Source organism: Ambystoma mexicanum, chromosome 8 (assembly GCF_040938575.1).
Source record: "Ambystoma mexicanum isolate Mex_15411 chromosome 8, UKY_AmexF1_1, whole genome shotgun sequence".
NCBI classification, from domain to species: Eukaryota; Metazoa; Chordata; class Amphibia; order Caudata; family Ambystomatidae; genus Ambystoma; species Ambystoma mexicanum.
In genome coordinates this window covers 528,021,586-528,039,660 of record NC_090929.1, presented here as the reverse complement: position 1 = coordinate 528,039,660, position 18,075 = coordinate 528,021,586, and the positions used below count along the sequence as shown (strand labels likewise).

The following is an 18,075-nucleotide window of genomic DNA, read 5'->3' as shown; positions in this document are numbered from 1 at the left end:
ACCCTCTCTTCCTCTACCTCCTCTTACTCCTCCTCTACCACTGCTGGCTCATCTGGGGCCGTCTCTCCTCCTCCTTTCTCCTCATTTGCCCTGTTCACCCATGGCAATGTTTTAGACAAGTCTGATCTATGAAAGTCTTGTCAAAGCATGTTCTCCCCTGCTCATCCAGAACAATCAAGGACCACATCAACACCCTTGCCCCAGCCTTGGGCAATTTCTGCAATCACTCCTTTGCCACTGGAACTTCCCCTCCCCTTAAGCACTCTCTTGTACACGCCCTTCTAAAGAAGCCCTCGGCCAATCCTTCCTCTCCGGCTAATTATCACCAATCTCCATCACTACTTTCCTGGGCAAACTCTTGGAGGCTAACTATCACCAATCTCCATCACTACTTTCCTGGGCAAACTCTTGGAAAAGCTGGCCATCTCACAGCTTTATCTACATACTGAATCTGTTGGTTTCCTCCATGACCACCAGCCTGGCTTCAGAGCTGCCAGAAGCACAGGAAATGCTCTCCTGAACATCTGTGAAAACCTGCTCTCCAATCTTGACTCTAATCTCCCTTCAGTCCTCTCCTGAACATCTGTGAAAACCTGCTCTCCAATCTTGACTCTAATCTCCCTTCAGTCCTCATTATCCTCGATCTATCCTCTGCTTTTGATATGGTCAACCATGACATCCTGCTCAATCGTCTCCACGACAACCTTGGTATTACTGATCAGGCCCTTGCCTGGTTGACCTTCTTTCTCATGACTGACCCTCTCAAGTCCAACTGGTGTCTTTCCTCTTTTCTATCTCTCTCTATACTGTGGTGTTCCCCAGGGGTCTAACCTCGCTCCCTGGCTCTTCAACCACTACCTGGCATCTCTTGTACACCACATCGCTACTTTCTGCTCCAATTCTCAATGCGGGTGACACTCGGCTCTCTTTCACGCTCCTCTCAGCTTTCTCTGCTTCTTCTCTCATACCAGACTGTCTGGCTGCATTTCAGGAATGGTTTGCTGACAATGATCTCTCCTTAATGCTAGCAAGACTGAGATCCTCCTCATTGGGACTCTTGCTCCCTCCTTTCCTCTCTCTGGCCGCCCACTCTAGGCCCTCTTCCTGCTCCTTCCTGCGAGGCTAAGAACCATATGTCATCTTCAACTCCGGCCTCTCCTTCTCTCCTGACATCTATGACGTCTCTAAGAAGTCATACTATCAGCTGCACCTCCTCAGAGGTATTCTTCCCTTTCTCACTTCCCGCAGAGGCTGTCTCCAGAGCTCTGGTCCTCTATAGGCCGGACTATTGCTACAGCCTCTTTCTAAATCGTCCAGCCTCTACTCTTCGACCTTTACAACTTATCCAGACCAGCACTGCAAGACTTGTCCTTGGCCTCAAGTGCAGGGATTGTATCTCTCCAGCTCTGAAATCTCTTCACTGGCTCCCTGTGGCTGCAAGGGTCAAATTCAAAACCCTGTGCATCATCCACCGGGCTTTCTGTGGCCTGGGACTGCACCATCTCCAACTTTCTCTTCCAAAACATCTTCCTTTTCAAGCTCTCCGCAGGTTAGACACTTCTCCAAGCAGAGAGTTGGTGGCAGATCTATGGAACAGCCTCCCTGCCTCTATCAAAATTGAGCAGAACCACCTCTAGTTCTGGAAGCAACTCAAGACCTTCCTTTTTGCCCAGCTCTCTCTCTTCCTCTCCCTTGCTGATGCACCTGACTGCTCTGCACACTGGTTACCTGGTAACCCTCTGAACTCAGGCCCAAGTTTTTACATGTCCAGTTGCCCTTGCACTGCCTCAGGGCTCCCCAGAATTAAGGGTCCTGTATCTGAAACCCTACAGTGCCTTCTTTATGCGCTTATGAGGCACCCGCTGGCTGCACTTGTGAACGAATTCCATTCGCTCCCCCCTGGCACTTCTTCCATTCCCCGCACCTGCATGATCTGAATGACACAAGGCCTAGAAAGATCGTTATTTTGTCCTACCTTTGTTTCCCCCTCCTTGTCTTGTCGCATCTTGTGTACCGGTGCGTTGTAAATGCCACATCATATCATATCATACCTATTATACTCCCTCTCGTCATATCCAATCCAGTAACTAAGGCATACTGGTGGTGCCCAGCTTGGAGCGGGCCAGTTCCGTGGGAAGATCCTTCCTGGTCCGAGCACCCAGGTCCTGAAACTCTCATATAAAAAACATGAGGTCTAATTTACAAAAGCTTTTTACAATGGTGCAATACCATTGAAAAACACTTTGTAAATCAGGTCCATGCACTTGACCATAGATATACAATCTTTTAGACACAAAATAAAAGCTGCATTGCTCCAGAACTTTTTCAGGTTCTATGTGATTGTTTCAAAAACCTTTACACAGAATAATGTTTTACTGAAAATATAATACTGAAAAAATCCACTTAAGTTGGGGTGTTTACCCCAAGCCCCAGGTTTCCTACGTTTTTCCGAACCCCCTTCACACCCGTTTGAACCCCTTACCCTACCCCATATATATTTAATAAACACATCGGTATTTTGTCAGTGATATAATTTAGTTAAACAATGATTCTCTGTAAAGGTTTTTTTTTAAAAAAACAGTGAATACCCTTTTTGATCCTTCCTTCGATTTTCAACGCTTTGATGTCTGATAGCACTATATAAATACAAATACATGCAAATCAAATAGTTCATTGCCACTATAAAAGTCAACTTAAATTAAATAAAATGTTATCATCATCATCTGATAGGCTTTAATATGTTTTTCCATGTTTAAGGTGAAGTTATACATTTAGAGGTATCTGTTCAAAGCTCTTTGACGTGACTTGACTTAGTTTGTCAGGGTTTTTTAAGAAGCTATTAAATAACACAATCAAATTGTGTGAATACTAAATCACCATGTTCTTGGAAAGTGAAATCTAATATTCCCTTATTGAATCTGAAAATAAAAACGCTCTTTCCCCACACTTTAATTTAACAAAGAAGTTTTTCCAGAGACATTATATTTGCTCATCCAACTAATGGATTTGTTATCAATGATTTACTGCGCTGACAAAAATACCGAATGCCAAAATGCCTTGGTTCTGTTTCTGATTTTGGCACAGTTTTATATTGTTGGGGGTGGGTAAGTGTAATTCATTATGCAATGGGAGAATGGGGGGCTGCGGGAGGGTCTCCCCTGTATGTACCTGGGAAAATAGCGAAATAAATTCAGCATTTTGACATTTGGGATTTTTTACTAGTATTAATCACAAAGAATGGTGTCTTGCTCCAGGAATCGCTTTATTTCCTTCAATTATCTTGCATGTGTAATGATTTAGTAACCACAGATGAATTCAATGGTTTGAGACATGTGCACATAGTTTGTTTTCACTATGCTTAGATTTGCAGGTAAATTCATTATGCTCACAATATGTGGTTAATTATTGGTATTAAGTTATGTGATTTTTGAGGTTTGTTTATTTCCACTAAATATTATGCTTAGAGTCTTGTATTTTTTATTTTGAGGGGTGCATCTCTAGAGGGCTGTGAAACTGGTTCTGCTAGTTATTTGGTGTGCTAAATAAATGCTATTACTTCTACTAGTACTAGTTCGGGATGTGGGTTGTCTGCCCACAAACATTATGTTTGCCGGTAGACTGCACGCAGTCTAGCTGCTCAGGCCCCTTTTTTGATTGTTCATTTAAAATGGGGCCGGGGCCTGAGCAATTTTTGTCCGCCTGACACCAATGTTATGGATGCAGGGGACACCCCCGCAACCCCGAGGCTGAAGATACCGAACATGGGAAGCGGGGGACACCCCTTCAACCCTTGCTCTTCATGCTCGGTATTTTCGCACCAAATTTGATCGAAAAAATTTGAACTAATGGTAGTGACTGAATTCGGTCAAATCTACCATTCGCTCAAATGTTTTCGATCAATTTGTGTAATACCCTAGTTAGCACTTCTATTTAAATCTAGAAGTAGCATTACCAGCATTATTCCAGAGTCACAAATCTCAAACTGCAATACTCTGGTAAAACTGCCCACCTAAATCTCCTGCTGTTATTCTAAACCACAAAGTATATGTTTCCCAATGGAGATATTGTCAGAGTAATTTAAATACGGCCTCCCAGAGGATTTGCTGGCTTGCGAGAGCCATATGCAATCAACACAATTACTGCCTCTGTTAATGGCCTGGGATCCTGCTAAGCTTTCTAATTTCATCTGAACAGCTCTTTGAGAATCAAGCTTGTCTCAGCATTTGATGATTTCTCACTGAGATCCAAAGCACAAGTGTCGAAACGAAATTACACCGGAAGTTGGGGAGCAATCTAATTGCATTTCAATGTCACTTTGAGAGTCACGTTAGCACAGCTGTTCTTTCTTTATACAGACTGTCTTCATAAAGTCTTACTAAAACATGGCCGTGATGCTGCTCAAATCAGCATCCTCATGCATAATGAGCAATGCACTCATGATATCAGCCATTACTAAATAATATAGAAATCTGCAACCTGTGACCGTGTAGCTGTTTTGGACTATGGCTCCATGATCACTCATCAATGGCTAAGTTGGGTAGTGCGATGGGATTGGAAGTTCAAAACATCTGGAAAGCCAAAGTTGAAAGCCGTGTTCTAATAGCATCTGTCTGAAAAAAGGTGAAGTATTCGAAAGAAGAGTCATCGGCCTGATTTACAAAATGTTTTCAATGAGATTTTCCCACTGAAAAATATTTGTGTAAATCAGGCCCATTGTGTGTATTCACAACTTTTATGTAAACTCTAACACAATTTATTTTAAGAACGATTGTAAAAAAAGCATTCCAGCATATCAATCTTTTGCATAGATTCACACAATCCACTCAACGTTTTCATGAGGAAAGAATTAATTTTCCTCTAAATAAATGCTTGTCGATAATGAAACTGATGAATACCTTTCCAGTCACATCCTAGAGTTACTCTTGCACCATAGGTGATCTTACAACACTGCATGTTATTTTAATCAATTGCATGCCTATTTGGAAATCCATGAAAAGGAACTTACCTAATACCATATAGATATGTTTATGAGGATCCGTTGGGTTCTTGCAAATATTCATTCTTCTTCGTGTCTATTGGATCTCCCTGAATAGACACACTCTCTCCACCAGTTGCTGGATTTAACCTCTTGCAGCAATAGTTTAATACATTTAGTGATCATAGAATGTAAAACTCAACACCAGGAATCTTGGAGAGGCTTTATGAAGAGGAGGAATCCATTAGGGATTTCATTGTGTGACTTGGCCTTGATTGGGTTGAAAAGAAGCGTTGAAGTCATGGGTAAACATTCACAGGGATTAGCTTAAGAAATAAACACATACACATCAAACGTTTTAATTTTGAGTAAAAGAAAAGGGCAATTTGTAATTAGAAATTGGCCTCACAAGTTATACCAATAGTGGAACTTGTACCTATTTAGGAATCCAGATTAATTATACACTGAACATCAATAAGGTGAGTGTAGCGAGACATCACTTATTGATATATGTGATGGGTGGCTTAAGAACTTTTGATTTGAAGTACTGGTGTTCTTCTGTAATACCACTTTTAAGGAACGGTCATCAAATTGTTGCCCCAGTAGCCAAGGAAGGGGGGGAATTAAGACTGTCGAAATCAAAATTTGTTAGACCGGCTGGAGGGAAGAATTTGGAGATCTATCTTATCCATTCCAAAAAGGTTTTATGAAGCAAATAATTAGAGCAGAACTTTATTTATTGACTTTTCAGGCATATGTACATATGAGATGTCCAGTGTTATATCATACATTTTTTAACAGTGAGAAAAACACACTGTTCTTACTCAGTAGACAGGGAATACTAGCACACAAAAAATAAAGTCTTGATGAAATCTGTGTCATCAATATGAAATGTATGGAGGGGTAGATATTACATTTGACATGACATTACTCTTAAGGACCTTTTTTAATGATCTACAAAAGTGGGCATGTATTACGAGTGCATGAATGCTATTTAAAGAGAAAAAAGTTGTCAAAAGGGTATATGCATTGTTGCTCATTTTGCAAAAAATATACCTATCACGTTTCCAGATAAGCTTCTTAGAGGATTATTTATGCTATTTAGATGTGATCTACTAAGCATGTTGAAAGTCACGTGCCCCAGAACTTCACTTCCACCTGAGGGCCGCATGTGTATGCTGTGTAAAAAGAAAGGACGTAGAAACACCTACTACCTGAATTCTGTGCAATTGAAAATGTAAGACTCAGAAACATTGCTACCTATGTAGCAAAAATAATATTTTAAAAATCAAATGTATCATGGGGTATTACATTTTTGGAAACTGAGCTTCTACTTGGTGGTTTTTAATAATTGTTTTATTGAAAAGCAATTCTGTTATTTTTTTATTTTTGGGATATAAATAATTTATGAACTGCATTATTTCTTTTAATGCAATAATTGTAAAGGTTATTTAATAAAGACTATGTATTAAATGTATGAGTATAAGTTGAAAGGTTTGTTTTGTACCAAAATATACTTTAAAAAATAAGCTAGTAATCTCAAAGAAGTTGTGCAGAATAGAAACCGACAAGGGTACCAAGTATTGCTTTTGAAGCACATGCTGGAAGATCCTTAGAACTGCTTCTGTAAGAACAACTTGAGGATGTTTTGACTCATATACACTAGAAGGGTTAGAATGCCAAGGTGTGTTTTGCTAAACCTCCCACTTACTGCTGTTACCATAAGATGCATCCCTCTACTGGAGCTCCACAAACGACATTTTTCTAATAGAAAGCTCTGTTCAGAGTGCCAGAGATAACCTGCTCTATTGCTAATTTAAAGAAAAGAAAACGGCTTTTCATCATGTCATACTTAAAGAGCTTGTTGATGACCAGAATGTGCACAGTCTTTTTAACAAATGTCAAGCAAAGGCATACAGACAGCACCATCTGTAAATTACAGGACTTGAAAAAAGGATAGTTTGAATCATAATCACCATTCAGAAATGCATTTAAGGTTGAAAAGGGTGATGGTTAAAAAAGTTGTATTTATTTGTTTCAGCCAAATCAACATTTTCTTTCAATTTCATTTAAAAATGACAGATGTAGTTAAACATCATGTAATTCTTCCAGAGAAAAAGAAGCACGGGTGTGTTTCAATCAGGGGTCAAGTCCTAAAAATGTAAGTGGGGGGACTCATCAACAAATGCAATGAGATGTGACGTCGACAGAAATTAGCATATCAAGGTGGAATATGCACATTTCATTAAATTGAATTTGCATAACCACCAAATTGCACAGGACGAATGGTATGTGCCTTTCATAAAATCAACAAACACACAAAACCAAGAGAGGATGTTTTTTTTCTAATAGTGTTTTTGAAAACGTTAAAAGGTGTGCGTGTTTTAAACTCCAAGAACCAATACAAGTGTTTTCCCTGGGACCTATGGTACAGAAATGTGCCATTTCACCTTTAGTTGTTGGTTCCTTTCCATCAGGTTATGCAGTGCAGTGGTGAAGTGTCCGGCCTACAAACCTGACGACTGTGGTTCGATTCCGGTAGTCGCCTTTAATGCATACATTCAATGTTTTAGCTGGGGGGGGACTAAGTCCACCCTCTGAAAAAAGTGGGTGGACTCCATCCCCTGCGTGTACCCTCGACTTGAACCCTGAAATTGCTACATATGAAACCCATATCATTTGGGGCTTAAGAAGAGATTCACAATTTAGACCATAATCGAGTTGAACTCCTCTGCTTCTACATGAACACTGGAAAGGGCACATTAGCAGCATAAGATAGACGCCGTGTCTGATGCTTAGCTATGAGCAGCTTCATGAGTGCTACACCTTTATTGACTTTCTGAATGTGTGTTTTTCCACCATAGTATCCCCTTTTCTGTTTGACGCTGCGATCAACACAATACTCCAGCATCCTAAAACTGATGAAATAATCCATGGAACAGTGCTGCCTGCTCTAATCACTGGTTAACTTCACGGACACAGATGTGACTTTGAACTTTCAAAAAGAGATGGAGATAGTGATGATATTTTTTCACTATTGAATTGATTCACATTCCTGATGCAATAACTGATGCTGATTTATGTATTTACTTATTGCATTTGGTTGTATGAATGCTCCAGTTATTTGTATACCCGTGTGTTACTTTAATTACAATTACCCTTCTTAATTTAAGTGAATTGTCCACACAAGTTGCCTTCAGCCTATAAAATAGCACAGCAAGCTAAGTACTTCCCCAAAATGTGTGTGTTTCACAGTCACTTGCATGTTTGAGTCTTGGTAGAGACATCTTAGCACTATTTTGGTCCGACGTTGATCAATTCTGTACCACTCACCCAGGTAACAAAACATTACAACACTTACAATGAATTTGACATGAGGTGCTTTATAAAACATGTTATCATTATTATGTATTGTTATTCATCATCATGTATTAAGAGCTCTGGATGTTAAGCTATCATAAGCAAGCATGTGTTGATTGACTTCAAATTGTCAGGGAATTGACCTATCACTAATTATATGTGTTGAAACCAGTTTAATAACTCCCTCCGTTATCTATGACTATTCTACCATTGAAAAAGTGGGGCCTTGTAATACGTTCAGATAGCATGAGTATCTCTAGCTGATGAAAGAGTGAAGGGCAAGCGCCTAGAGAGGCAGTAGAAGATGGCACCAGATTTCATACATGGTTTGGGATCCTCATGTCCCTCATTTAGGTGGTTCTGTGAAATATAATGACAGAAGAAAGCAAACATACGTGCACAAGCAGTATAGAGTGAAAGAACTCAACATGCTCATGATGCTGTGAGGGCACAGGACAACATGATGTGTCCTTATGCACTGCATCTTCATTCAAAAGATATTCTAAGCATTATGTTGGTTGCAAGACAGTCTGAATACATTTCCAGACCTGCAGAAAATATGTAAACCGTGCTTACTAGTTCAACCGTATTTAGATGCGGGAATCTGGGAACCATAAAAAAGTAAACGCACATCGTACACCAAAAAAGATAAACACAAACGCATTACTCCCAAGGTTCTATGTTCAGTGTTTTGAATTCTCTTTACTCTGGGACCATTCTGGCATATGACTTTCCACAGCACCTTGCTCACATAAGTCTCACGTAAGTCTCAAGCTGTTCAGTTTTCTATACTTCCTGAAACCTCTGGCTTTTGTTCTGCCGTGATAAACAATGTGTCTAACAAATGAGAAGTGAACTCTGAATTTTCCCTGCAGTTCCAATCTACTTTGCTACAGAATAACGTGCAACTTTAGGACAACTAGAAAATCAATTTTACAAAATGCTTGCCAGGCACTTTTCATCAGAGTTTGCAGCGAGAATGTAGATGTTGCTTGTGCCAAAATGGCTGCCGAACTTGCTGATCCAAGTTTCTCTGAGGTCCTTGTAAAAGCTTACGGTATCCACAGTTTACATGAATTTAAACACACCAGTTATACTGAATGGATTGTTCCCAAGCATGTTCCCATGTTCCCAGTACATGAAGTGCAGTTTAAGCATGGTTATGTTCATATTTCTTTATCTCTTGATTAAATATGTGTTGTGGTTTTCATAATTTCCATGGATAAATACCAAGTCAGTGCCACTGCTTCTCTTCAAATAGCACAGGTTACTAAAAGCGTGCTTAATAATCATATTGTGTGTGCAGCACAACATTTCATATGTTGTCTTCATGCTATATAACATGCTCTTATTCTCATCTCGGCCCTCTAAGGCTTTAATGATGGTGGTTGATCGCCAATATAGTTTCACAATTGAATTATACAATATTCCTTTTTCTCCTACAATGGCACATATGGCCAATCATCTCCTTTAGCATTATGAAATCCAAGTCTTGCATGACAGTCAGTAGTGTTGCTTGCCACACATGTAATTCATTGTTCGGAGTTCAACTGTCTTCAGAACACCTACATTATGTACCTTTAGGATGGATGACATTTGGGGTCACCAGGGGTCACAGCTGCGACCCCTGGCACCGCCCCTGCGACCTCTACCACAGCCCCGGTGACCCCTGCTGAAAGAGTGCAGAGGCAGGGCTCCTGCCTGCAAGTGCAGAAACCAAGAAGTGCCCTGTGCTTCCTGGTTTCTGTGCTTGTGCCCGGGCACCCCAAGAGAACATCAGAAGCAACATCCAGAGTGGTGCTGTCCCTGAGGTAAGTGGAAGGAAAATGCATATGTGTCTGAGTATGTTGTATGTATGCATGCATGTCTGAATGAGCATGTATGTGCTCTGTAAATTGTGTTTGAATCCATGACTATGGGCCTCATTACGACCCTGGCGGAACGGGTTAACGGGCTCCGCAAAAGGAGGCGGACCCGTTAAACCCGTTCCACCACATTACGAGGTCCCCTCGCGGGACCCGGTAACGACACCTGGTAAAACCAGGTGTCGTTACCGGGTCCCGCGAGAGGAAGAGGGTGCAAACAACGGGACACTAATAATCGGCCTGTTGTTTGCTCCCTCTCCCATTCCCCTTCAACCCTATTGGGGCTGAAATGGGAATGGGGAAGGTCCAGGTACGGGTTCCTGGAGGGAGGAATTACCGGGTCCTCCAAACTCGGAATGGCCCGGTAATTCCCCATTCTGGGAACCCAGACGCGATTTAGGCCCTATATGTTTGAATGAGTGAGTATTTGCTGGCTAAATGTTGTTTCAATGTGTGAATTGGGCCACATTACAAGGTTTGTGCTGCGGGAATATAGGGGCAGTAATTCCCTTACTGTTACTTTTCCTGCACTCCCAAATTATGATTTTGGTGGATTTACTGCATGTGGTATTACTGCGTTATACTTCTTCTTATTTTCAGGGGGAAAGTGTGAGATTTACCTCCAGTACTTATCAACAAAAATCAGTGGATTTTCTGCACAGTAATTCTGCCAGCAGTCAATTTGCCAAAAATACGCAGTGGTGTCCTATGAGTCCAAACCTGGGGCATTGCCACCACTTGTAATCCAATGGTAACTCCACAAGACCAAGTGGCAGTAACAGTAATTGAGTTTGCCAGTATTTTGGCTTACCACCGGAATACGGCCAAACTCGTAATGAGACCCATATGACTGAATGAGCAAATATGTGCTGCGTAAATACTGCTTGAATGCGTCAGTATATGTTTGAATGAGTGAGCATGTGCTCTGTAAATGCTTGTTGAGTGTGTGCATGTGTGTTTGAATTAGCAAATAAATGCTGTGTGAATGCTGTGTGTATGTGTGAATATGTGTTTGAATACGTGAGTAAATGATGTGTGAATGCTGTTTGAATGCATGGATGTGTGTTTGAATGAACAAGTAAATGGTGTTTGAATGCTGTTTGAATGAGTGAATGTGTGTTTGAATGAGCGAGTAATTGCTGTGTGAATTCTTTTTAGATGAATGTTGCGTGAATGCTGCATACATGTGTGTTTGAAATAGTGAATGAGTGTGGGTGAGCTTGTGTTGAGTTTGTGCCAGGATGGGAGACTGGTGTGGGTGGGGAAAAGGTGGACGGAGGATTTGAGGAGAAAGCAGGAGAGGAGATTTTTTAATGGACATCTATGATACTATATCATTGATGCCCATTAAAAAAAATTTCTTTCCACAGTAAGAAATGGCTATACGGATTGCATAAAAATGCATTATAGCTGTGTAATAACATCTATCATGCTTGATTTAAAAGCATGATAAAGCAAGCATTATGAGTGTTATTACATTGCTAGTGTGCATTGTCATGCAATTGGTCCATACATTCCTTAGGGTTGGATGACACTTTTTTACTGGCCATAGATGGTCAGTAGAACATGTCATGTCACAGTGAGAAATTGCTAGACTTGCTACACAAAAATGCCAGTTTAGGTACATAATAACACTTATCATGCTTGTATCGACCGATTCCCCTACGTCTTCCAATTCCAAGTCCAACCCCTCCTCCTCCTCCTTACCTGGGCTCTGATGCAGTTCCAAAGCCTTTTTCTTTGCTTTCTTCCACAGGTCTCCACCTTTTTTTTGTAGAGGTATGGTCTGCCCCGAGAGGAAGCCACCGCGGACCGTGAGAGGCAACAACAGCCCACTGGCTCCGCTCTCGGAACAAACCCTGTTAGGGGAAAAAAGCCAGAAGGCTAAAAAAAACCCCTAGTGCGATCCAGTGGAAAGGTAAACGCCGGAATAATCCAGAGCGAGAGCATGGATGTACACAACTTGATGGCTACCAGAGAGTAAGACTGTGGAAAGGCACTAAGCACTGTGCAAAGGAGCGGTACTGAGGGATTGCTGGAATTGTCAGGAAAATAAAGAAGGCACACTCCACAGAGCTGCCAGAGAATGGGAACAACCAGGGGCGTTGCTAGGGGGGGGGCTAAGGGGGCTATAGCCCCTGATCTTTTGGTTGTAGCCCCGGATAGAATCTCAGGAGCTACAGCCAAAAGATTAGCTAGCCCCCAGTCCCAACAGTTCCAACATCAGCCTAGCCCCGGGTCTTTTCCAGACCTAGCAACTCCCCTGGGAACAACAGAAGAGCCGAAGCTGGTGGAGGCAAGGAGTAGGAAAGGAAGGCTGGAGGAATGGTAGAAAGGGGGAAAGGAAGGAGGAAACAAGGACCGCCGAAAGGCTCGCCAGAAAGAATGGAGGCACGGAAGCAGGAGGAGCAGAGCGCTGAAGGACAGGAGAGGGTGCGGGTGCACCAAAAGTGAAAACTGCAGCGTATTCACCTGCCGAAAGAAGAAAGCAGTGGTTGCAATGCACAAGCCGTCAGGAGAAGCAGGAAGGTAAACCTCCCAGCGGCTGTGCGATCCAACCACTAGACCGCTAACACGCGTCGGGGTTAGCAGCGTGCCAGAACGCTAATGGCACCCTAGCTGCCAGTGATTCCAAACACGCTGCAAAGCCCGATGCATGACAGTATGCCCCCCTCCACTGTCCACACCCCCGGGTTTACCCGGGTGAGTCTTATGAAACAATCTGACCATGGGGCATGAACATAGGATTTTGGTTCCCAAGAGCCCTCAGAAGCAGGATAACCTTTCCAATGTATGAGGTACTCTAGACGCCCACTGCGATACTGGGAGTCACATATTCGGCAAACTTCATATTCTTCAGGTGGGGTGGCTGTAGGATGGGGACCTCTCAGGGGAAACATGGAAGTGGACTTTGAGTCAGCCTCTTTGAGAAGGGAGGAATGGAAAACTGGATGGATACGAGAAAGGCTACTAGGTAATTTGAGGCGGTAAGTGACCGAGTTGATCTTGGAAAGTATCTTGAAGGGACCCAAGTACCGGGGAGAGAGTTTGGAAGGACATACCCAACGGGGTAAATACCTAGTAGAAAGCCATACCCTTGAACCCACCTCCCATTCTGGACAGACTTTGCAGAAACGGCCGGAGTAGGATTTGTATCTGATACGAGCCTCCATGAGGGCTATCGTGGCTGTCTGATGTGTGGTAGCAATGTTTTTCAGCATTGCTTCTATGGTAGAAATGTTGGTATAACCCGGAGTATCTATGGGTAAAGCCCGAGGATGTTGGCCATAAGTGCAATAGAAGGGACTGAAACCCAAATCCGAGTGTTCTGAGTTGTTGTAGGCAAACTCAGCGGTCGGTAAAAGGGACACCCAGTTGTCCTGATGTTGATTTATGTGGCAGAGAAGGTACTGCTCTAAAGTGGCGTTGAGGCATTCCGTTTGCCCGTTGGTCTCCGGGTGAAAACCTGAAGAGAGCGCTCTTTCGATACCCAAACGGTTACAATGTGCCGCCCAATAGAGAGAGGTATACTGACTACCTCTGTCCGAGATGATAGTCTTGGGCAAACCATGCAGGCGGAAAATGTCCCGGATGAATATTTCTGCCATCTCAGAAGCCGAAGGCACCCCTGGCAAGGATGAGAAGTGTGCCAGTTTAGAGTATGAGTCCACTGTAACCATTATACAGGTACAACCCTTAGATTTGGGGAGATCTACTATGAAATCCGTAGATATTTGTGACCAAGGCGTAGAAGGAATGGGAACCTGTTGCAGCAGACCGTAAGGCTTTTGAGTCCTGTACTTGCTTCTAGCACGTACTGAGCATGCCTGACAGTATCTTTCCACATCCCTGGTCAGATTTGGCCAATAGAATGAGCAGGAAATCAGTGCGAGGGTGTTCTTTACTCCTCGATGTCCCACAGTCTTGTTGTCATGGCACCAATGCATAACCCTTTGCCAAAGGGAAGGGGTGGGAACGAATACCATCTGGTTGACGAACAGCAACCCTTCCTTCCGTAACAACTGGCGATGACCTCACGACCAGGCCGTAGGTGAAGAGGCGGTAGCAGTCTTAAGGTCTTGTAGAAAGGAGGATACTTGATAACCTATTTTATTTCGGGAAAACCTAGGATGCGGTGGTTGTTCTGTTGGACTGTCCAAAGAATCTCTATGAGACAATGCATCGGCCAGAATGTTCTGTGTGTCTGGTATGTAAGTTACAATGAAATCATAATGGCTGAAGAAATGTGCCCATCTGACTTGTCTAGAGTTAACGCATTCCATGTTCTGTAAGGCCTTGAGGTTCTTGTGGCCAGTGCAGATGACAAAGGGATGCACAGCTCCTTGTAGCAAATGCCTCCACTCTTCACAGGCTGTCTTAATCGCCAGCAATTCTTTTTCTATGATGAAATAATTCCGTTGACTAGCCATCAAGGTCCTAGACAAATAGGCTACAGGATGTTCTATGCCATCCTCTTCTTGGAGGAGGACGGCTCCTACAGCACCAGCTCGATGATGAAGTCTCTGGATTGGTCAGGTTGACAAAGGATGGGAGCGGAATAGAAGAGCTCTTTTAACTTCTGGAAGGCCTGCTCGGCATCTGCAGTCCATCGGAAGGGCTGTCTTTCCTTCTTCAATAACCCAGTCATAGGCAGTACCACTTCCGAGAACTTGTTTATAAATTTCCAATAAAAGTTGGCCAAACTGAAGAACCTCTGGACTTCTTTGATTGACAAGGGTGAGGGCCAGTCAAGAATAGCTGATACTTTAGAGGGATCCACCTTGACTCCTTGCTGGGAGAGAATATACCCCAAGTACAGAACACTGGAGGCATTAAAGGTGCATTTCTCTGGCTTAACCAGTAATTGATTTTCTTGGAGTCTCTGTAATACTGTCTGCAGATGTTTGTAGTGTTCCTGAGGGTTATTGGAAAAAATTAGAATGTCGTCCAAGTACACTATGGTTTGAGAAAGAGGACATCAGAAAACAAGCAATCCATAAATCGTTGGAAGATGGCAGGAGCGTTGACCAGACCAAAGGGCATGACCTTGTATTCATATAGACCATAAGGGGTGCAGAAAGCTGTCTTCCATTCATCCCCACTTCAGATGCGAAGCAGATGGTAAGCGCTTCTGAGGTCCAGTTTAGAAAATATTGAGGCCCCCTGAACTGCCTCTAAAATGTCAGAAATGAGGGGAATGTGATAGCGATCCCTAATTGTTACCTTATTCAGGCCCGGTAATCTATGCACGGCCTGAGGTCTGTGGAATCCTGTTTGGGTATGAAGAACAATGATGCGCTGGCTGGTGACTTGGAAGGCTGAATGAGGCCGTTCTGCAGATGGGCATCCAAGTAGGCTCTCAGGCTTTCTTCTCCACCAGGGACAGGGCGAACATTCGCCCAAAAGGCACCAGGGCATTAGGTATTAGATCTATAGCACAGTCCCCGGGACGATGGGGCGGTAATTCAAGGACTGTCTTATTCACAAACACTTCCTGGTACCTTCTTAGTTCTGAAGGAATACAACAAATGCCTCTAGGTTTGTTCTCGCCGGTGGGCAGAATCTGGGAAGTGTTCCTAGGTTCTTGGGAGGAACAATTTCATTGACAATATAAAGAAAGGAAAGCCAGAGAGTTCTTACACCAGTCGATTGTTGGGTAGTGTCTCCTGAGCCACGATACTCCAAGGATCACTGGGAAGTGAGCTGCCCGAATGATGTCAAAAGCTAGCTTCTCAGTGTGTTGCCCCACGGTAATCTGTAGTATTTCCGTGGTATGAGTTATCAATACAGAAGTAAGAGGAGTTCCATCCACTCCTTCAACCTTCTGATCCTCATTGCGCTTGAGGTGACATAATTGGACCTGATCGGCCCAGAGGGTGTCAATAAAGTTTCCGGCGGCTTCACAATCTATCAGAGCTGGGGCTTCAATTGTTCTATCTTGTGTACGGATCTGGAGATTAACCACCATCAGCCGGGAATCTTCAGTGTCGGTGGGAGGTGTCACAGTGAGGGTCAGATAGGGACTGTTGGAGTGACCTCGGTAACCCGTCCCCATTAGGTCAGAGGTCGCTCGTTTCCTGACCTCCTGGGAGGAACCTCCGGACAATTCCAGAGCAAATGTCTGTCCGAACCACAGTACATACATAACCAAGAGTCTCTTCTGCAGCACCTTTCTTCTTGAGTCAATGGACCTCTAGCGGCTCCTATCTGCATCGGTTCCTCTTTGACTTGTTGGGTTTTGATGGGAGGAGGGGCATAGGATGGCTGAGAAAAGGTAGGAGAGGTTTGGTTCTTTCTTCTCTCAGACTTCCTTTCTCCTAACCGATAGTCGATCTATAACACTGTCGACAAGCGATCTGAAAAAGTTGCAGGTCGTGTGACTCAAGACAACTCATCCTTTATCTCTTCTTTTAGTCCCCTCCGGAAGATGACATACTTAGCTTGTTCCGCCCAGCCTGCTTCTGAAGCCAACCTTTTGAAGGTAGAAATATAGGCGAGTTAATCCATTGAGCCTTGATGAATGTCTAGCAGTTCTTCACAGGCACTATACGAGATCTCGGGACATTCAAAAGCTTGTTTAAGTTGTCCCAGGAAACCCTCATAGTTTTGGAGGATCAGATCATTGGCTGTGACTAAAGGAGTGGCCCACGCTAGTGCCTTCCCTTTCATATTGGACACCATATAGCCTACCCGGGCCTGTTCAGAAGCATAGGCATGGGGTCGAAAGGCAAAGTGGATAGTGCATGCTTCAATAAATTCCTTTAATCTCTTTAGAGATCCATCGTATTTGCTGGAAGAAAGGGCCATAGGAGGCAAGTCTGCCGGAGGAGGTTCTCTGGCGAATACCAGCTGACGGAGGACAGAATTTTCAGTCTTTAAATTCTGGACTTCAAGGGTCAAGTCTTGGACAGCGGCTACCAGCTCCTGAATTTGCTCGGCCGTAGCCATGGTGGGGATTTGGCATTGCAATCTATCGACCGATTCCCCTACGTCCTCCAATTGCAAGTCCAACCCCTCCTCCTCCTCACCTGAGCTCTGACTGATTGATATTTTATTTCTATTGCGCTCGTACACAAGTGTTTCAGAGCGCGACAAGGCAAGGGAGGGGAACGGGGGAGAACAAAACAGCGATCTTACTAGGCCCAGTGTCATTGAGAACGCGCAAGTGCATGGGAGAGGGCGGAGGGGAAAAGTGCATGGAAGGGGGGAGAGGTGGAAAGTGCGAAGCAGAGGAGAAACAGATAAATAACAATAAATAAATAATAAAGGCAACAAACATTGGTAATGCAGCCAGCAATTTGCATGTGCTAGGATTAAGGCAGCAGACAGGGTAGGTCTGATAAGAGCAGGAAGAAAAAGGGGGGGCTGTATGGGTACAGATACAGACCCCAGTGTAAGGGGTGGCCCGGAGGCAGTGCGGGAGGGTGGCAGGATGAGCAGGTACCTGGGCTCAAAAGACAGAGGGTGGCCAGGTGCACGGTGCCAAGAGAGAACAGATCAGAAGGGGAGAGGGGGAGCAAACACAGAAGAAAAGAGGAAGGTCTTGAGGTGCTTCCAGAACCGGAGATGGTCCTCCTCAAGTTTTAGAGTGGCAGGGAGGCTGTTCCAGAGGGAGGCCCCAGCTGAAGACAGAGATCTACCCCCAGCTCGTTTCTTAGAAAAACGACTGACCCTGAGTGAGTTGGAGGTAGAGGAGCGAAGAGCTCGAGAGGGGAGGTATTTGCGGAGGTGATGCAGTTCCAAATACTTTTTCTTTGCTTTCTTCCACAGGTCTCCACCTTTTTTTTTTAGAGGTATGGTCTGCCCCGAGAGGAAGCCACCGCGGACCATGAGAGGCAACAACAGCCCACTGGCTCTGCTCTCGGAACAAACCCT

General features: G+C 43.7%; 1 protein-coding gene across 1 annotated transcript; it reads right to left on the bottom strand.

Annotated features, from left to right (window-relative positions):
- Window positions 1-16,698: 16,698 nt before the first annotated feature.
- On the bottom strand, window positions 16,699-17,148 carry LOC138472134 (protein LDOC1-like). The gene has a single exon (XM_069610140.1). The coding sequence runs from the start codon at window positions 17,146-17,148 to the stop codon at window positions 16,699-16,701; it is 450 nt and encodes a 149-aa protein (XP_069466241.1).
- Between the last annotated feature and the right edge of the window lie 927 nt (window positions 17,149-18,075).

Coding starts and splice junctions, on each gene's coding strand:
- LOC138472134 (XM_069610140.1), bottom strand. CDS start 17,148: ATGGCTACGGCCGAGCAAATTCAGGAGCTGGTAGCCGCTGTCCAAGAC.